The sequence below is a fragment of the Bacillus rossius genome, chromosome 13 (genome assembly GCF_032445375.1).
Source record: "Bacillus rossius redtenbacheri isolate Brsri chromosome 13, Brsri_v3, whole genome shotgun sequence".
In the NCBI taxonomy this organism is placed as follows: domain Eukaryota; kingdom Metazoa; phylum Arthropoda; class Insecta; order Phasmatodea; family Bacillidae; genus Bacillus; species Bacillus rossius.
In genome coordinates this window covers 2,403,664-2,425,331 of record NC_086340.1, presented here as the reverse complement: position 1 = coordinate 2,425,331, position 21,668 = coordinate 2,403,664, and the positions used below count along the sequence as shown (strand labels likewise).

The 21,668-nt window shown below is 39.8% G+C and overlaps 1 protein-coding gene across 3 annotated transcripts in view; it reads left to right on the top strand.

Annotated features, from left to right (window-relative positions):
* The first annotated feature begins 2,661 nt into the window (after nucleotides 1–2,661).
* LOC134538091 (large proline-rich protein BAG6) overlaps nucleotides 2,662–21,668 on the top strand; it is a 41,976-nt gene continuing 22,969 nt past the window's right edge. The window contains exons 1-8 of one of the 3 annotated variants that reach the window (XM_063379108.1): nucleotides 2,662–2,905; nucleotides 9,399–9,470; nucleotides 10,557–10,674; nucleotides 11,537–11,731; nucleotides 13,403–13,562; nucleotides 15,190–15,398; nucleotides 17,794–17,981; nucleotides 21,164–21,352. In XM_063379108.1, coding sequence (XP_063235178.1) covers nucleotides 9,408–9,470; nucleotides 10,557–10,674; nucleotides 11,537–11,731; nucleotides 13,403–13,562; nucleotides 15,190–15,398; nucleotides 17,794–17,981; nucleotides 21,164–21,352 — 1,122 coding nt within the window. In that variant the 5' untranslated portion in view covers nucleotides 2,662–2,905; nucleotides 9,399–9,407. Of the gene's footprint in view, nucleotides 2,906–2,952; nucleotides 3,086–9,398; nucleotides 9,471–10,556; nucleotides 10,675–11,536; nucleotides 11,732–13,402; nucleotides 13,563–15,189; nucleotides 15,399–17,793; nucleotides 18,012–21,163; nucleotides 21,353–21,668 lie in introns of those variants that run through there. The other 2 variants (XM_063379106.1, XM_063379107.1) reach the window with 2 other exon arrangements.

Genomic DNA, 21,668 nt, shown 5'->3' with positions numbered 1-21,668 from the left:
TCTACACATATTAGGAATGTGCCCGCGAGAGCCTTCGCAAGTGTTTAAGAGTTAAAATTAGTCTTGTATTGTACCACAGCACCGGTGTGACAGTGTTCCACTTAACAAATTGAATCTTTAATGCATACACAGTGCTGATCACATAGCCGTCGCACACATGACCTAAAACAGTGTCTTTGTAACGTTAGTGGAATTTTTTACAGTTGATTGTTCTGTGTTGTGTATTCATATTGTGTTAACGTGTACCATATACCGAACCCTTTGGTTTCCGCATTAGTAACCGTGGTTCTTCACCCACGGACTTTCTGCTATACAGTCAAACCCACATCGTATTCGCGATCGTAACGAGGACTCCCTTGTTCAATCTGTGCGCAGGACCGTGCTCTGGCACTGCAACGTTAACTCGCTGGGTGCTGTGGCAGCACCATGTACGAGTGACTGTCCTGAAATAAATACTTACAGTCTTGAAATCTAACCGATTTTATTTAATTGCGCTCTCGGCCACACAGTTAAGAACCCTCCCTGAGAAATCACGGGGCACAGTATTCACCTATCCTTATTTCGAGACAGCCCAGAGCTCATCAAGAGATTGGATTAAGATTTCATCCACAAAAAAATAACTGACTAAGCTATATATTTTCATTATTTAAATCATATTTTTTCTTCATAAATTCTATATTAAAATATTCCTATACTGTACATAGCAGTGTATTGTATTATTTTACAGTTTTTTTATAGCTATAAAATGACGTCGACACAAGTGTCTCCCCTGCTCATAAAGTCCGTTATGCTGCGCCAACTCCTGAACCACCCCTGCCCGTGCAGTTTGACATTTTAATTTGTATATATTAAGAACGTACTTTTTATTTAATAAGGGGTCATGTGTTGTTTTTATGTATTATTTTTCAGTAATTTTTTAAATGTTATTATTGTTATATGTCTTTCTAAAGTATTATTTTAATTGCTGTAACCGGGCGACGAAGCCGAGGCCAACACCCGGAATCTCTCCGAGCGCTGCACGTGTCGCCGTGATGGGGGGAGGTAGGGCGGAGAGGCAGACGCGCGGCAGGAGAGGGAGTCGGAGTCTGGCGGCCGGAGAGGACATATGTGTCTTGGGACGGGAGTCGCCGGGCAACGAGGCAGTAGTCATCTGGCGGCCGAGCAAGGTGGTCGCACGGCGAGACGAGTGCGGCAGCGAGACGTGAGCCAGAACTGGTGAGATTGGATCCGGGCGATCGGGACTTTCACGTTCACGGGCATTACGCTATCGGTCACCATTGTAACTAATTTAATTGTAAATAAGTATTTTCTTGGTTTTTTGAGGCAGGACATTGCGCGCATCGGCGGACACATGCATGCCGCAACGGGACGGACTTCACGTCGCTGGGGACGGCGTTCCAACTTAATTGGTTTCTCGCTATCATAGGGAAGGGGCAGAGACAGTTCATCTTTCGCATAAAGAACCAGGGGGTGCAGTCCGCACTTGGCACCTGCCCAACCCCAAACATGTGCAGCCGAGCCTCACTCCGCGGAGGGACGGGTGTTGTGCCGCGGATTGCCCATGTACCTAGATTACGCGAAGGGCTCAATAAATACTTGTGGTCAAACTGTCGAAACATCATTGTAGCTCGGATAGTGTTAATTTCCCCTGCCACGAGGCCTCAACCCTCCCTGAGAATACTATGCAACCAGCATCACGGGGGGTGATATCCAGGGCTACGACAAAAAGTAATTAGAACCATTGTGGTAAATTATTTGCTGTATATTTTTATTATCAGTTTTAGCCATGCCATTAAAATTATATATACTGATGTCGTACCGCCTGTGACAGTGAAGTCCGGTCTCCACCCCGCCAGTACCGGACCCCGCTGTGAGACTGCACCCCTAGTCTAGCCTATGCAGGCTAACGCTGCCGCCCCTCCTCGGTCGGCTGCGGTCAACGGCAGTCGACAACGGGTCATCAACTAGGACGGACGTGCTGTTCCCGGCGTTTCCCATCCGTTCAAGTAACAACTGTCAGGTAATTACGTGCGTGTGTGTATTGTGTTCAGCCACCATACCCTAACCTAGGAGCTTATTAATGCACGCTGGGGCCGACGACCCACCACAACAATGGCTAGATTCTTTAAGACTAGCCTGACGCCCTCCCGGAGAACTAACACTTCAACAGAGACACCAGCAACTACTAGGCTCATCCCGGGTATCGAGCTCAAGACCCCGGGCGATGGCAATACTATTTAAATTATATATAATAAAATTACATTTAGCTGAAGTTTTGAATTGGATTTGCCAAAATCATCTGATTTTAATCCATGACCCCAAATTTGTCATCAAACTACTTTTCTATTAAAAATAAATGGTAACGTAATCTTCACGGACTATCAAACTCCAACTTCTTGGATATAAGAACTAATGTTCTGTTTACATCCAAAATGTGCATATAACCTACCATTATCCAGGTTTTAAAAGATTACCCACCCACGGATGTTTTTTACGTGTTCATGACGCAGGTTTGGAATGTTCTGGTACCAACAGTATTAAGTTGTTTTTTCTTTTCAAAACATGTGTAGTATTTGTACCCACTTTACTCAAATTCTGCCAGCATGGTAGCTTTTAAGTTGGCAGGAAGGTGTCCCATCCCTTTTCTACTAATCGTTGCAAATCGTTGATTTGTGATTTTGTGTTTGTCATTTGTCTGAGTTAGTGTCAGGAATGGAAGTTACTTTGCCTGATGAAATGTTTTAAAATGTTTTGGAAAATTATTGATGTGGATATTGTGCATATCGTATAGTTGCTGGTATTTGTGGTTACATATATTCGGTTTAGGTGTGCTTTACAGCGAGTACATTGTTACATGAATTATTGTTCGTGCGTTCAATTGCGTATCTGATTCTAGCGTTGAAAGGTACTTGCAATACATGATAATTGTTTTATCTTGGGCGTTTTTTGGTTATTTGCTTTATTTGTTAAGCATATTGATTGTATTGTGATACCAGATTGTTCTTTTACGTTATAATTAGTTTTCGATATTGCTGATCGTTGGGTATTTTGAATACAGGTTGATAATACATCTTTATACCCAAAGGTATGTGTACAGTGCAGTGTCAGTGGTCGAGAGAAGTGTTTGTAGGAGCAACAAGCAGTATTGTGTAAATCAGCAGTTTTATTTTAGTAGTTTAAGTATACTGAAAAGAGTTGGAGAATATTGGGCGAAAAATAGGTAATAAGTAATGACAAAAAAAAAATTAGTTTATTGCATCAATTAAATATTTTTTTTTGCAAGTTTGCATGGATGTACTGGGGGTGGATTTTAAAAGTAACTGCTTATGTGAAACAAAAAAAAAAAATATCCAAAAGATGTTTTTAAGTACTATTGTTGATTATCCCACAAAAGGGCATTTTAAAATTTTGATGGAATTATGAAAACAAATTCATTAATGGGAGGGTGACAAAGTACAGGTAAATTTTGGGGAATGTTGGTGTATAAGCATTATAACCCAGGATATACTGATCTGAAAATCATTGGAATCTCTATAAGCAATTATTTAGAATAATTTAATTTTCCATCACATTTGATTTTGTTTCGGATTTCAACTTGAAGGCCATTTCAATACTACCGAAACACCATTTTGCAAGAATTCGTACATTTTAACATTTTACAATATTTTTAATGTTGATGTAACTCAATGACTATTCACTTTTTGACATGAGCGTGCAGTTAGGCTTCCACCCGGTGGCAACGAGTCCGCCCCTCACGGACTCCCTCTTTCCTTTACTCTTTCTCTGTAGGTCCTTCTCCCCTCTCACTTCCAACACCTTTTCCTCCAGCCCATTCCACGCTCACCCTGTCGTCACCAGGAATGATTGCCTCCCTCTTTCTGTTTGTCTCCATTCCCTCTGTATCTTCCACTCGTGGTCTCTCCTCCCTTTATACCCTTCTCTACACAACCTATTTCCCATCTTTCCCCAGCCCCATTCCACCTTAAATAATTACCACCCTCACCCCCTGCAACTTTTCCAACCCTCACCCCCTGCAACATTTCCCACCCTCACCCCCTGCAACTTTTCCAACCCTCACCCCCTGCAACATTTCCCACCCTCACCCCCTGCAGCATTTCCCACCCTCACCCCCTGCAACATTTCCCACCCTAACTCCGAATCATCTCTGATGGCCTATAAATTTCTTCTAATGATAACCAGGACCTGTTTCGATCCAACCACAATTACATTATTGTTACCCTGTCAAACACCTTTAAAAACTCAATTTTGTGTCAGTTTGAAACATTTTAATGATTTTGCAGTATTTTGAACATCCCTGATCAAACGTAACTGACCCTTCACTTTTGTTACCCAAAACTGCAAACACTTATATTCTATTTAAAACATACCCTTTGTAAAAATGTACACAACCTGTGGCATTGTAAAAAACAAAATTTGCACTAAATCTCACTTTTTTTGGAATATATAAATAGCTAACTATAAATAGAGAAACATCTAATGATCATACAAATGCAAATAAACAGTGATTATTTCATTAATTTTGATTACAAAAATAATATCTTTCCAGTTGGTACATGCTACATTGACTTTTTTTGTTTATTTTAGTAAATTTGTTAATGAAAATCATTCACAAAACAACCATTATGCAATCTTTAACAGGTAAAAATTTACTTGTAATATTTCAGTCCTGTTCAAAAGAGGAAAAAAAAAGATAGTATGAACTCAAGATGTCAATAAAAATTATATTTTTGATTTATCCCATCTAATTCCAATCAGTATCTACTTTCAACAGTTGGACAGTTGAATTAAGACAACAAATGAAACAAGCAAATTAACAGATATTTCTTCTAATCTTTTAATCTCTGAAACGCCTCTGTTTCTGCAGTGTGTAGTTGGTTAATGTCTGCATATAAGCAAGAAAAATGGAGACGGTGATAAAAAATGCACTTAACATAATTTACAATTACATGTGTATAGTTTTATTGATTATAAAACAAATATTCATTGACAGTAGGAAAATATTGCAGGTTATTTATGAACTATTTTTGTTTTTTATTTAAAGAGCTGTATGTTTGGAACTTCTCCTTGGCCTTGAATGAAAATATTGTATCTCAACTTTGGTTTCATATATGAATAACTACTTTTTAAAGATGATATTATTTATTTAAAAAAGTATAAAATTTTACAAATTTTTGTTTAAAAGTTTTTCTTTTCTTTTGCTGTAAAGTTTTTTATTTCTGAGAAGCAAGGTTTTCATTGTAAGCCAATGATATGTGATGATAGCTTGTGTAGTTTTTGTACTGAGAACAGTAGCAGCGCCAGTGGCAATGCTGTATTCTTATTGGTTGTAAAACCTCTAGAGTAAAGGCTTTTCCAAAAAAAAATATATATATATTAGCATTTTTATTTATTATTTCTCCGAAATGGCTTTTTATTTATTAAAACTGGATCCTGAGGTACTCAGTATTGGGGTAGTGATAAAATTCAGGAATATAAAGATTTGACAGTATTAAAAAATTGGAAAATATGGAAATCAAAATTAACTTAATTGCAAACATACTGAAATAGATTTTTAATGACCCCGAATCATTAATTGATATTTTTTTTTTCTCAACCACATACATTTTCTGAGCTACAAGGTTCTCCACATTACTGCTCTCCACATTACACTCATAAGAATAATATTACATTTTGTGAACATTTATAAATTTAATGATTTTTACAGTATTTTAAATGTAGCTGACCTAACCTAACAAACCTTACACTTTGTTTTTACTACCACAACAAATGAAACCCTAACCTTGGAAATTGTATGCATCACCTAACTTATGATATTTTATTGTATCACTTAACTAAAGAATTTTATGTTTCTCATCAAACTACAGAAGTTTGATTTTTCACCTAACCTGGGAAATTTAATGTTTTACCTAGCCCAGAAATTAATGATTTACTCTGCTTTGTAAATTAAATCACTAAATTTAATCACTAAATGTTGAATAACCTTTGCGAACATTTACAACAAATCTCATGCTAATATAAAGGGGAAAAAAAAAACACAGAAAAAAAAGTTAAATAACTCATAATGAACAAAATTATGTGTTTCATCGTGAAATATCAAATATTGCATAAAATCGTTTTCTCTCGACCATCTTAAGTAATAAATTTTAAATTCACTGCGAGTACACCAAATTCAACACATCCAAAGGCAGTGAAAGAAAACCATTTATAACTTAAACCTTTAATATCCTAATTATGCTACGAATTAATTAGCTACACAGTATATTCCCTAATGACGATCGCAAGAACGCAATTGCACATTCTTATCATGGCACAAATCGATAAACATCAACATAATACGGCGAATTAACATTGTTATCATGTGATGCATATTTTACAGTCTTGTAATACCATTTTACATAATATAAAAAAAAATTGAGGAAAAATATACTTCAAATTAAAAAAAAATTTATTAAGGAAAGACTTCGCCTTGAGGTATTGCTGCCACCGCAGCAATCCGTGTTCGATTCCTGGCGGAGTCTAACCCTGTTTTTTTTGCGTGGTGCACATTGCAGTGGCCGGCGGTGGGTTTTATCATGGTGCTTTCCGTTTCCCCATCGGTTCATTCCAGAAATGCTCCAGTCTGTTGTCGTCACTCCACGTCATTAATGACCTCAATGTCACGTTTTTCCCGATTCAATCCATTTAACCATTTGTCACACTTTGTCAATTCCTAAGATATACCTAATTAAATTTTTTTTTATTGTAACTAAATGATATTTGGGAATTTTTTTTTTGATATGGTAATAATTATACACATTACATATTTAAAATATATTTAGGTATAATAATTTTATAATAATAAAAGTAAAATGTAATTTATTTATTTTATAGCCTATACCTAAGTATGATGACTACTGGAATGTTCACCTTAACCCACACAAACAAGATTTGATAAACTCCATGTTCATTAACATTGAGATAAAAAAATTGTCCACTTAGGTGGATGAATGAACTGAAAGAGTTAAGTCGAGGTTGTGTGTGTAGGCATGGCCAAACGGGATTTTTTTTATTCTGGTACCTCATTCTTGTTACCTCCTAGAAGTAAAAATTGTTTTGGACAGTGTTTTAGAAAATATATTAAAGGTATTGCAATAACTTTGAATGCATTTAATTTTATGTCCTGTAAGGAGTTAGATTTTTTCATCCTTCAAACTTTACTTTCTTCACCCTTTAAGCTAATTGTCGATGTTGTCGTAAAACCTTTCAAACAAAAAATTTTGGTCCTTTTCTTAAGGCCCTGCCACACCGTCAAATTTTCGCTTCCAATACCTTCCAATATGTTGTGTCAAAGTTGGAGGTTTATGACGTCACCGAAAATGTCACTGGTGCAGCCATATTTTTTTGTCAAGTTGTGTGACTTGTTTCCATAAAATATTTTGTATATAGGACGAATTCTAGAATATGTTGGATGCGATCAGCCAATCAAAATCGTGCCTAGATAAAATGAAAATGACATCCGTTTCCATCGCAATGATTCTTTAAAATGGTGAAGAACATATGTGCGATTAAAGAGGTTATAAAGTGAACCAACTAAAATAATATTTATATAAATGTCATAATGTGAAAACATTTCATGTATAAAAATTTTATGTTTCTATAAATTAAAAAATTACTGAACATTTATTTTATTATGTAACAAATATTATTATGAATAAAATTTATACATATTCAAAAAATTTTAAAATGCGCAAATATAATCAAGTTCAAAAAAAATTCCATCCAGCCCTGTTGTGCATTATTTAATCACAAATTGAGATTAAAATATAAAAGTTTTCGATAGCTCAGATCTAAAGTAAACTTTTATTAAATTGGAAGCTATTTTCCATCCAATTCTACCCTTTGAACTGGTTTGTCAAATATTTGGGAGGAGACAAATAATAGACTGCAAAATTTGGAGACTGTGACAGTGCCTTTAGGAGGTATAGTAACTGTAAATGGATGCCATGTTTGTCATATTAAGGCTAGGTCTGGCATGTTACGTTGTTGGGTATTTAATTACTTTTTTTTTGGCACTGCTGTTATTTAAGGACTATTTCTGTAAATTTTATATAATCTCACAGGTTTATTTTACAGATATTTATTTAGTGTCATATTATGGTTGTAAAGAGCTGTAGAGGTTTTCGTAGTTATAATTGCTCGTGTGACATATACAGTTCACAAATAACAAATGCAAGAGAGAGATCATGATAAAATTTACAGAAACAAAATTTTAGAGCAAAGAATGGCATAAAAATAAAATTATCAACCTTTTTGTGTGATGAGACCTAATATTAAGGGAGTTATAGTGATTTTATATTCCTTCAAAAATTTTTTTTTCCATTTATAGCCTTCGGTACAACTTTGCCCATGAATGTATTGAACTGTGATTTTCCAACTGTACATTTTTATGTATCAGGTTGGAAGTAATTTGTGCCAAATTGTGGTAGTTATAAGTTCCATAGAACTGACACTAGATTTCATTAGTTTTGAGATCTAGGGACAATAGCAAGAAATAAAAAAATGCAATTTTAGGGAAATCGTACCATGATAACGCCTGCCATAAGTATTCTTTCTTAGGAATCTACTTAACAGTAGTATTGAATATTTGAAAACATTAATTGCTGATTTTTTTTCACAAATGAAGTCGTCACCTTATTGCGTAAATGGAAACAAAGAATTTGAGATGGTACTAATGAGTTTGTGGTTTTGAACATGAAACGCTAATGAAGTATGCAGAACTGGATTTGAGCACGAAAGATTACATAGAGGAAGAATGGAGAGCCGTATAGAACGCAAAGTATAAATTTCCCTTAGCAGAAATCATCGAAACTCACTGACCAAAAAATTGACGGATTTTTTTTTTTTTTTTTTTTTTTTTTAAGTAGAAACACAGTGTTATCGTTATGTTGGTAGGTGTTACGTAAGAGTTGATATGCAAGGGGGCTGTCCTGAATGGGTTATATCACTCTGCCTACTGTTTGAACATGGCTGTTTGTGTGCTTGGAACAGTGGGACCCAGATTGCAATACATAACTTGTGACATTGACCTTATGTTTCACTTAGCGACACACAAGCATTCAGCATCATAGGTTTTTAACTTGCAGCTGTGAAAGTCGATGACTGTGCACTATACATCGACGTGAAATTATTGCTGTTCTAAAAATATGCCACGTGTAATTATTATTTTTACGGGAATCAACCATTTTATTTACAGTCTACATTCGAGTGTTTGTAGTATGTTTCTTTGTAACTTGTCTAAAATACAGTACAAAATGTTTTGCTTGTATTGCTTTGTCCTTGTTCTTTGTTTCAATGTAAATACTAATGATCTATTTTGATCTTTCTCTGGTTTCTTTCAGGGCCTAGCCATGATTGATTTGACTGTGAAAACACTCGATTCACAGAATCACCCATTTTCTGTTCCTGATGATGTAAGTAACCACCGTAGCGAGTGTTTCCGCATGTCACAACGTTCAGATTTCCTTCTGCTAGTTTAATGATTTTAATATGATGTATGGAGGTTGATTTGTTTTTATATTTAAAAACTATTAAGTAGGGACGAGATTATTATTGTGAATTGCAATAAAACCAAAATAACACTGAGAAAAATGTCAATACAACATATAACACCAAAATTCAACCTAATAAACCACGAAGCAATGCAATTAAAATCATGAACCTAATCAGAATTTTCAAACAAATCTTAACTTCAATGAGAAATACATAGGTAATGTTTTGAATATTAAATTCAGTGAAAGTTATTTTTTTAGAATGATTTTTGTTCCACAATTTAATAAAAAAAAGATTAAAATAAGTTAACTTTTTAAATCTTGCAACTGTTTTTAGGTACTCTTTTTTACATTATGAGCTTAAATATTTTTCGAAAACAAAATATTTAATCAATTTACTTCATTTGTTTTGAAAAGTTAAAACATGCTTATTACAAATCGTTATATTGAAAAAGTGCATCATTTATGAGTTAAAAGACACTGTTTTGTGAAATAAATTTCAGGAAATGTTTAAGTATCATATTTATTCAATAATATGCTATCTTTTTTAATAAACAGATTTCATAAAAAAATAAAAACAATAACCCCAAAATCTCCTGTTTTAAAAATGATATTTGTTTGAAAATAAAACCATAATATCTGGTCTCTACAAATAAGTAATTGACATTGGTATTTAATGTGAAGATTTTATGCTTTTTTAGAATAATGGATAATTTAATTCTGTGTAAATTTAGGTATACTAGTGCTATGATTGTTTGATATCGTTATTTGCGCAGTGTTAACTTTCTGTTCCCCCTTGAATTTAAAATTCCCCCCACAGTGGAGGCGCTTGCAAAATCGTAATTGTGAAATGAAATGGGAGTGTTAATGATAATGGAGTTACAAATCCTTCAGATTTCCGCTCCTGCTGTAGGTAATACATATTTTCCAGATCGCTATGCTTGTAATGTGAAGCATGCGTTGTGGTGCAGGAAGAATGTGAAAGTTGTTGCGGTGAAATGTTTGCAGACCACAGTGAAGCAGTTGAAGGAGAGAATAGCAGAGACCATCAACGTACCGGTCGACGTACAGCGTATGATCTATTGTGGTCGGGTCCTGCAGGATGAGAAAGCACTCAGCGAATATGGTAAGTGCTATGTTTCAGTTGCACGTGTGTTGTGTCCATCAAAAAATACTGTTTTGCTTTCGCGACACATCATCATCTTTTGTGTTATTTTTTTTTTTTTTTAAATATTTTCTAGGGGTATGCACTGTGGTACTGATTACCATGCACAGCTACCGATTGTCTAGTTCCGTTAGGTGTTACAGGACATCTCTATAGATGATCAAAAATCACTTCACCAAACGTTTGGAAATTAAAAAAAAAAAAAATATATTCTTGCTAACCATTTTGGTTCTTCAAAATTCAGATTATCGGTACTGAGCTGAAAATGGTATTCTATTTTACATTTGGTTCCCGACATTTAAAATGATTTCCTACCGTTTGTAATACTTATGATTACAAGGTTGTAAAGATAAAGGTGTATTGGATTATTGGATACGAGTGAATTAATTTTTCAGTAGGTACGAAACCAAATTTTTAGATTGTGTATTGTTCTCGTAACTTTATTTGCGCTGTGAGATTCAAACCAATGAGTGTCTCTCGGAAACACGACTGTGCGTCAGTGTGTCGGTGTGTACATGTTTTTCTCTTAACTTGACTTGGACTGTGAGGAGCAAGCAGGACGGGTGTCTCGAGGAAACACGACTGTGTGAGGGTGTTAAAGGGACGTTGGCTGGTTGGATACGAGTGAATTAACATTTCAGTAGGTACCAAACCAAATTTTTAGATTGTGTTTGTTCTGATAACTTTATTTGAGCTGTGAGAACCAAACACGGCTGTGCGTCAGTGCGTCAGTGTGTTGGTGTGTACATGTTGTCCTGGTAACTCGACTTGGACCGCGGGGAGCAATGCCGACGGGGTCACGGGCGTGCGTGCGTGTGCGCAGACGTGAACGGCAAGGTGATCCACCTGGTGCAGCGGCCGCCCCCGCAGCCCGGCGCTCCGCCCCCGGGGCCCGACCAGCCGAGCCGCGCGGGGCCCAGCCCCCCAGGGCGCCGCGCCGCGCGCCACCCGCGCATCGACGGCAACGCCATGTACCTGGGCGCCATGGCCTTCCCCGCGGACCTCATGGACGCCCAAGGTACCCGCCCCCTCGACGGTCGCTGGCTGATCCCCCCGTCAGCGAGCGGGGACAAGGTTATATCGTGGGCGTACAAGGAAAAACCCTTCAAGTCCACGTAGTGAAATCATGAGGAAAAATTGAATTTTTTAAATATTCATATGGGTTTGTTAAAATATCGTTAAATATATATACGGTACTGAAAAATGTTTAATCTAACATAATAATGTACTGGTCATATGATATTACTTGTCATGAAACACATTAAACTGGACTTTGTCGTATGAATATCTCATGGACTTGGTAGGTTTTTCCTCCTTGTACGCCCAGGATATGAATCACGTTAATGGGGGTTGAAAACTTTGCGGCTGGTTTGCTCTCGCGAATGTACAATCCGGAACCTAGACCCGACGGCCTAGTTTTCCGAGCTGAGCGGGATGATTAAAAGCCAGCCAAGGGCTTGGATTATCAGTGAAGAGGTTGAATTCTTGACAGTAGGACTGGAATTTTCCCGCCCTGAACAGGCAGGCGAGGGCCTCTTTCTCGTACGTATGACTTATAACGTGTGTGTGTTATGTTTATCCATGTATACTACTATTGTACCTTAGTGGAGTATAATTTATTTGTCTTAAATTGTTTTACTGTATCTATTATGAATAAATATGCCTTGCCTTTGAAATGGTTTTCCTTAATTAAGTGTTGAAACACGTAGGGGAACTCGTAACACTTTTCACATTGTTCCTACCTGTAGGGACTTGTTGGTACTTCTACATCTGTTTGTATTTTATCTCCGTTGCCGGCTGGAGCTTTCTTTGACGGGGGTACAACGTCATTGTACGCTTCAAACTTCTTTTTTTGAAACAGGAGTTGTTGCTGTTATTGTTTGTATTTTTATGCCTTCATCTATTCTTAAAAATTAGGTATTATTCAGCAAATATGAAACTAAAATATTCCTTAACACTTTTCCCATAAAATAGTTTCATTTAAACTGACACCTGATACACTTACACATTAAATTCATTAGTAATAAGCATGTCTAGAATAGAACTACAAAAAAAAATAAAAAAATTTAATTCACAAATTTTTTAAGGGTTTGAAAAATGGCACATGTCAATGTAAAAACGTGTTGAGATGCAAGATCAAACAGTGTAATGTTAATTTTTTTTTCTCCATCAATTTACTACAAAATTCATGATCAATAAATTACATTTATTGAATTGACCATGATAAAAGATAAAATTTGTCTAATATGAGTAAAGTTTTTTTTTTAAAATTTATGATTGATTTAATGTATTTTGTTACATATCAACCCTAAATGGTGTGTTAACTTTCATTTGGATGTTATATTGACATGCTAGGCGGTGTTTTCATGAAGGTGTAATATAAGTCCCTGAAGTGCTTTTAAGAATCAGTACCGGTTGTTTTTATGTCTAAAAATTACACTGAAAACATGTCTTTTAGCCACTTTAAACTCTTCTAAAAATACAGTTCAGAAATTAATATGGAAAAAAATACTACTTGTGTGCCCTCAGCGCATTCTTAAATGCTTTTCATAAACAGACCCCACTTTCGGGTATCTCGAGCAGTTCTCAAATGGCGTGGTTCTTCACGGTGTGTGTGTGCCCGGGCGGGCGGGCCCCTCGAGGCCCCAGTGCGTCGGGTGGTGGCAGGACTGGTGTGTGTGGGTGGCAGGCATCCAGCCGCCGCAGCCCTCGCACAGCCTGTCGCGCAGCCGCCTGACGCTGGCCATGCAGATGCTGACGCGCGCCAAGGCCACGCTCACCAAGCTGGAGAGTCCCGAGGGCCAGGAGTCGCCCGGGGCAGAGACCCCTCCCGAGGAGCCGGACGAGGGGTGAGGCTCCGTCAGCTGTGAATCAGACCTGGGGGGTTGCCGTCAGCGTTTCGTTTTCATCCCGTAACCTCTCTCTGCCTGATGACCCCCAGTGTTTGAGACATTGTGTCCTAATTCATTTCATTCTTTCATTCATTCAAGAAGTTAACAGGTGTTTTTAGGAAAATGGCGCGTGGTCACGTCTTGCGTGTTTTCCCGCGCCTTCCGTGTCGTTTCCACAACTATCTGCCTGCTACACGGCACCACCAAATAGAAAAAAAATAGCACAACGTTAGGTTGTTCCTAGTTGTCAGGATCCGCGAGCGCTAGGAAGGGGCTATCTCCTTGTTACTGTGGCCACAGGTTATTTTGTGCGTGGCTTTTTTTTTATTATTTTAAATGTTAAACGAGTTAGCCGGGAGTGTGAGGGGTGTGGTACCCAGACAGTCAGCCAGTGCCTGAGCTGTGATATCTGGAGGGCAGTTCCCACCGCTGGGGGGAGGGGGGGAGTGTTCAAGGATATCCCGATGACGCCCCGGTGCTTGTCGACGAGATGGGGTGGGGTGAGGAGGTTGGGCAACCAGGTGGGTCATGGTGAGTTCGAGGTTGGTTGTGGAGGCTGTCTTGATCTACTAGGTGGTTGGGAATCAAGTCTTGATCTACTAGGTGGTTGGGCTTCCAAGTCTTGATCTGCTAGATGGTTGGGCTTTCAAGTCTTGATCTACTAGGTGGTTGGGCTTCCAAGTCTTGATCTGCCAGGTGGTTGGGCTTTCAAGTCTTGATCTACTAGGTGGTTGGGCTTCAAGTCTTGATCTACTAGGTGGTTGGGCTTCTGTGGGGTTGATGGCACGGTGGCACAGTTGTAAGACACAGGACTTGGACCAGAGTTCGATTCCTTGTAGAGCCTTCCTGATTTTGGTTCCCCTTTGGCCACTTGAGACCACCCCAGGCAAATGCTGGGTGGATACTTACTGCAGATCACAGCTGGTTCCTTCTCCAGTATACAGTACTCGTGTAGCTGTCCGTGAGGCCAAGGACACAAATTTGTTGGCTTTAGGATTCAAAAAGGAAGGGGGGTGGGTTGAGAGTTTTGTGCATGGGTTTTAACCAACACAAGTTACCTCTGGATATGGTACTACCCATTTGTTGGCCAATACGCATACAATAAGCAGAAACTTTAAAACGGAGTGTTTTCCATAAAACATAATTTTGGCATTTACGTTTATCGACCCTGTTTCAGACGTGATTTTGTAAGCGTAAGTAGGCCCCTGGCCCCCCAATCATCTACGCCCGTGCACCGAGGCCATTAAGCTACTCTTGAATTGACGCAGAGCACCGCAAGTCGTCGCCTGAGAATTGAAGTGTTCTATGTCCGTTGAAGTCGGAACTGAGATATAAGCATTTGGAAAGAGTTCAAACAAGTATGAACATCATGACATGGAACAAGATAACATTGGTCTTAAATTAAGAACAAACACTTTTTTTATGTGCCTAGACGTTGTGTGTGGATATAGTACAAATGAATACCAATGTTAATTTCGTGTCCATGGCATAAAAAAACCCAAGAAAAGTGGACACGGAACACTCCAGTACTCAGGCGGGCGAAGGGTCCGTGTCAAGCGCGCGTGTGTGCTCGCCGTGCCCGCAGCGAGCCGGGTGGCCAGCCGGAAGGCGGCGTGCCCGAGGCGCCCGAGGCGGCCTCGACGAGCGGGCTGAGCCAGGCGGCGGCGGCCATCGCGGCGGCCGTGTCTGCCTCGCAGGCCTCGGGCGTGCCGAGCATCACCATCGTGCGCGGCGGGGAGGAGCGCGACGTGCCGACGGCTCCCCCGCCCGCCGGCGAGGACCTGGACGTGTCAGGTACACATGCGTCACGAGCGCATTGTGTGTTGTGTATATACCGTATTTACCCGAATAGAGGCCGAGGTTTTTATCTCCAAAAATTACCTTGAAAATATTGGGTCGGCCTAGTACCGCACATCAAGACAAAAAGCACTCAATCAAGTCAGTTAAAATAATTACTTATCGTAATACTGTAGTACTATAACCGCATTTAATGATTTACACAATTGGATTTGGTTTTCCGTGGACAATAGCAATTTCACTAACTAATATATTGGTTGGGGAATACTGTATGTATGCAAGCAACATACGTAAGAATTATAGGTAAACAAAACATTAGCCGGCAGAGTTACCAACATCTGTGCTTATTAGGGTGTGATCCATTATGAAACAGTGTAACTGCAAAATGGCATCACATTTGAGCATGAAACATCATGGATGTTGGCACAACTGGTGTTTCATCATAGATAAATACTGTTTTCTAACTTCCAATACTGGTATTGACGTCTTTTGTTAGTAGATATATTACTGTAATCTATGATCAGATTCCAGTGACAAACTAACCTACAAAAAAACTTTGTTAGTAAACACGTGGTACATAACGTAAGGTGTAATTTAGTGTTTATTATAATATTTATCAGATATATTATATTTATTATAATATTTATAAGATGATGATTTGTGGCAAGACAGAGTAAGTGGAAGTGAGCAAGATGACAGTGAGGAAGAAGAAAATATACAAGTGATTGTGATTCTAATGTGGAGGATGACAACTAACTGTTTTTTCCAATGGACAGTGAACAGGATTTAGGGGTCGGCCTAGAATCGAGGTCGGCCTCTATTGGGGTAAATACGGTACTTAAAAACTGTGCCAGATCACCGACAAAATTACCGAGTAGCTTATCGCGGCGCCATCTTGAAGTCCACTGCTCTACAAACGGACAGTGTTGCCGGATGACTACTTGCAGGAATAGTATCCATCCGCCGAATCCCCACGATAAGCGCAACACCACGTGTATTATTTTACCGAACAGTGAGCTTTTATTGAAAATGAGACAAGACACATTGAGTGTAATAAATAACACGCGAGACCATTTTTTTTGATTAAAAAGTTATGTTTTGGTTTTTAAGTGCATGTTCCTGCAACATGTAATATTTTTATATTATTGTTACGATTTACGGGGGTTCGTAAAGGAGAGCCCTTTTTTATAAGATTTTTTATCACTACACGGTTTTATTTATTGCCACTACTTATGTCACTTACAAATAATTTAAAATGGCAAATAATCAATTGCACTTATAAATATTGCTTCCCCAGTCACTCAGTTTCCACACTCCACACACCTCGCTGGGCCGCACCTCTGGCGCAACTCTCGCCGCAGCACCCCTTGTGGATCTCCGCCGCGGGACTCGCTTCCCTTCGCCGAGGTTCCGCTCTACTCCTCGCTCGGAACTTCGCTCGGTACTCCGCCGCGCCCGCGACACTATCGCCCGGAACTGAACTCCTTGCCCTGGAACCTTCGTTCAAGGACTTCGCTACTCTGCCGCACCCGCGACACTGTTGCCCCGGAAACTCCGCCGCGGGAAAGCTCCCGTCTGAACTCTCACTGCTCAACTCCTCAGAACTCTCCTCAACTCCATTCTCCCCAAGGCTGGCGTCCCGGGCACATATATAGGCCCAGAAACCTTCCAGAACTCCCGAGCGCGGCTGGGGCCAGTCGCGTCATTCCGCGCCGACCCGACGGCAGAAATCTCTCGAAACACGTGTCGGCGGCTCGCGTAACTCTGCAGCTGTCAGGTTTCGGATGTCAAACTAACAGCGCCGCGCGGGGACAGGAGGGCTGAGGGAGGGAAAGTGGCCACCCAGGTGTGCACGGCACATCTCATGTTACGGCGGCATGTGATGCAGCCCAGCTAGCTCTGCACCTGCGCGTGACGTGGCCTTGCACACGTTCGTAACATTGTTTTTTAATAATTATATGTATAATATTGATTACTGGGACAGTTTTGTATATCTACGGCAAAGCTTGCACACGGAGCTAGAGTTGATGTAGTTTACTGTAAGGCAATAGATTTCTGTCCATGTGTATATTATTTTGATTAAACTTTTGACAGTTATTGTAACTTTTTTTATTTGTAAATTTTTTTTATACGAGAATTTAAAATTGTTCGATACCGAAATGTAAACACAGTTTTTTTTAAGGCATGTATGCCATAGTTTTCTGGCATTTTGCAGCATTTCCCAGTCTCTTGTTTGTGCACGTAATTCAGCACTTTACTGGTTGGTGGGTATTTCTTCCATTTCTGAAGCACGTGTTTTCCCCTGCCATGATGTATTTTTCTCCTCGAACATGTGCTGGATGTCGAAGGTGTAGAAGGTGTTGTGAGGTTGGACCGGCGTGTGTCCCCGCAGAGCGGGAGGAGGTGGTGCCAGAGGGGGAGGGGCAGGGCCCCCAGCCCCCCGCCGAGGACCGGGCGTCGCCCCCGCACGCCCCCGTCATGGCGGGCGTGATGGACGAGCTGGGCGCAGTGCAGGAGCGCCTGCTGCCCTTCCTGCAGCAGTACCACCGGCTGATGCGCGACGACCCCGCCTACGACGACGTGAGTGGGGTTACCAGACACTACGACGACGTGAGTAGGGTTACCAGACACTGATAATAAAAAAAGGAGGACGTTCATCTCGCAAAAGGAGGACATTTCACTAAAAAGGAGGACAACGTGTTTTCTTAAAAAGCCATGAATTGATTACAATGGAGTACGATATTTTACAATGTTTTGGCATTTCAATACAGTTTCAGTATAAAGAATCAAACAAACTATGCATATACGTACAGCATATTAAAAACACGTGCTTCTGCATGTGCTGCTACCTGCCAAGCTGTCATAGAACTACTTACTGGTGGGGTGATTCTGCGGACAGCGCATTAGCACGCACTGCGCGCTTTACTCAGAGTGTAACTGCAGGAATTATCTCACTTTATAAAAAAGCCGGACATTTTGGAGCATTAAGGAAAATCCGGCTGGACGCAAATAAATACATAAAAAGGAGGACATGTCCTCCTTTTGCCGGACGTCTGGTAACCCTAGTCGTGTGTGCGCTCGAGTCCAAACAGGTCGATACTCATGTGAGTCTTCCGGTTGTATCCTTGCCGAGATCTCCGGTCGATACTCCTTGTACCGCTCGACATCAGTAAAGAGCTTTCCCTAGACTTCTGTGAGTTTCGCTGAGCAGCCGTGTGCGTAATCTTCTGAGTCCCGAGGCTTGTGGGACGCCTTGAGAGCCCACTAGTAACTACTGCACAAGGGGGTTGATACCAAGTTGTTTGTGGAAGGTACCCTCTACTTAGTCTATGGTTTATGCTTGAAGTTAAACGCATACAGGTCCGTGCCAACAGCGGTGAACAACTGAGGGTTGGAAACTCGGTGGTGGTGCAACGGCTGTGCATGCTAGATTGCTTCCGAAACTTTCATACAAAGTACAACTTCGTAACAATACAAAAAACTTAAAGTTATAAACGATACCTGAACTGGATTTCAAAAAGTAATATTCATTGCGTCGAATAATATCAATTTTGTATGAAAACCTTTTTTCTTTATGTAACCTTAGTTTTTTTTTATAAATATTCACTTATCTAGAAATAGATAAAATTATGATTTAAATATTATTAAAAAGCATGTATAAGGCTGTGAAGTCTAGTGAAATAATAATCACAAATAAAAGCCATAAAAAAGTTTTTTTTTTTACGTCCTAGCATGTTTTTCAGTCTTCCTCCAAGAGGGTGTTCTTATACTTTAAGTAGTTTTGTTTACCAATAGTTCTCCATTTTAATGAGTGGTTAGGTTATGTACGTTAATAATAGCATAAAATTGTATGAGTAGTTGCTAAGGTTGGGAACATTATTCATGACCACATGAACGTAGATTAAATGGCAGGAAAGTGTAGAACATGAAAGTATTGAAATGTTTTTCCTGTAATTTAAAAGATACTCAGTATATAATATGAATAGAGATGGTGATTTATAGCATTTAAAATAATAACAGCATTTTGAATTTGAAATTTAGCATTTTGTAGCATTTTTAAAAACAAGATTTAGCCAATTCTCTCATTTTACAATACTGAAGAAAAGTATATTTTTAAAAAGCATTAAATAATACACATATTAATTATTAACAACCACAGAAATAAAGATCTAACACAACTACAAAGATAGCCTATCTTGGCAGGTTTCCAAACAATTTTTTAGCACTTATGAGTGCAATAAATTGAATACTTAAAATTACAATAAATATTTTTTTAGCCGTGTTCATGGCCATAGTTGATGTAGAGTGCACAAATAATGTTATTGAAACTCGTTTTTTCAATTTTCGCCTTCTTTTAGTTTTCGATCATGCCAGAAACCGTTGCTTGCCGTTTTACCAACTTTTATTCTTCATCCGATTTCTCGGTGAATCTTTTTTTTGCAGCCTGACGTCCCTCAGATTTAATGTGCTTTTCAAGTACATCTTTTTCCACTCCAGACGGCGATTACATAAATTGCACATTAAAATATTCGTATCACTTTCGTAGAACTGTTCATTTTTGTATTCATTTATGCGATCGCGAATGGAAATTACGTTTCGTCCCATTTTTACCACGAGAAATAACAGTATACAATACATTCACGAGTGTGCACGTATTTGTAAACACACCACCTTCCACAGACTACACAAGAACGCGGCTTTCACGTGAAACACAGACAGAAAATGGGCGCGGCGAAGCAGAGATGTCGCAATATGGTGGCCTAAAAACTTGTACTCTGCAAGATGACGGACACTCTTCCAGCTAGTTGTTCTTTGCATTGTTTACAATCGCGAGGCACGAATGGCCATTTTTCATTCAATATTTACGAACAATAGTGTTGTGAATGACGTGACAATAAGATATGTACTATTGCTGAATACGCCATAAAATGGTTTCTTTTGATACTCAACTGAAACGAAATACAATCGGTAAATAAATTGTGTAGAGTGAAGACGAATCTACGTTTTTTTACCTTGATTTCGCATTTATCTCGGAATAGTCTAGATTTCGCATTTTATAGCGGGAAAAATATAATTTAGCATATTTTCGCATCTATTTCGCGAAAACGAAAAATCACCATCCCTAAATATGAAGAATCACAGAAGTCTGAATGAAGATACTTGAATGCTGTTTTTTTTCTAGTAATGGAATTTTTTTTTTTTTTTTTCATTTATATAATTTTTAGTCCAGAATAGCATTATTTGAGTGATGCATTTTTTGCTAGTTAAATTTGATACTGTGATCAGAAAAGTGGGCTTGAACCTACCGTCAGTGATAATTGAAGGGTGTTTGAAGTGTGGTGACAAGGAGAGTTTGTGTAGCGTGGCATGTGGAGACAAGGAGAGAGTGTGTAGCGTGGCATGTGGAGACAAGGAGAGAGTGTGTAGCGTGGCATGTGGAGACAAGGAGAGAGTGTGTAGCGTGGCATGTGGAGACAAGGAGAGTGTGTGTAGCGTGGCATGTGGAGACAAGAAGAGTGTGTGTAGCGTGGCAAGTGGTGACAAGGAGTATGTGTATAGTGTGGTATGTGAAGACGAGCGTGAGTGTGTAACATGGCATGTGGAGACTAGTAGTGTGTGTGTGTAGCATGGCATGTTGTGACAAGGAGAGTGTGTGTAGCGTGGCATGTGGAGACAAGGAGAGAGTGTGTAGCGTTGCATGTGGAGACAAGGAGAGTGTGTGTAGCGTGGCATGTGGAGACGCGGAGTGTGTGTGCTTGCAGGCAAGTGAGGCCAGGAGCGCTCAGCGAGTGTTCTTCCTGGTGTCTGAGGTGATGCACTTCCTGTCGCACGCCTACCACGCGATGAGCGACATCATGTGCGACTTCAGCTCCCCGCCGCCGCGCATCCTGCGCTGCCGCCCGGTGCTCATCCAGCACTCGGCCGTGCTGCAGGCCGGCATCCCCATCCAGGTGACTGACAAGTGCCGTGCGTCGCTTGCACGGTCCGCGCTGCTCTCTGCTGATCCAGGCGGCCGCAGGTGGTCAAATCTCGCGTCTCAAGACAGTACCGAGTTCAGTGGTCCGCGCTGCCCTCTGCTGATTCAGGCGGCCGCAGGTGGTCAAACCTCACGTCTTAAGACAGGACCGAGTTGAGTGTTCAATTCCTGGCGGAGTGAAATCCAAAATATTCGCCAGTGTGAAATGTGGCAGATGTGCGCAAATCAATTTTCTCAGGGTACCTTGTTCCTAATGCTGTCGATGCTCCATTAGCATGACGTCGCCTTAC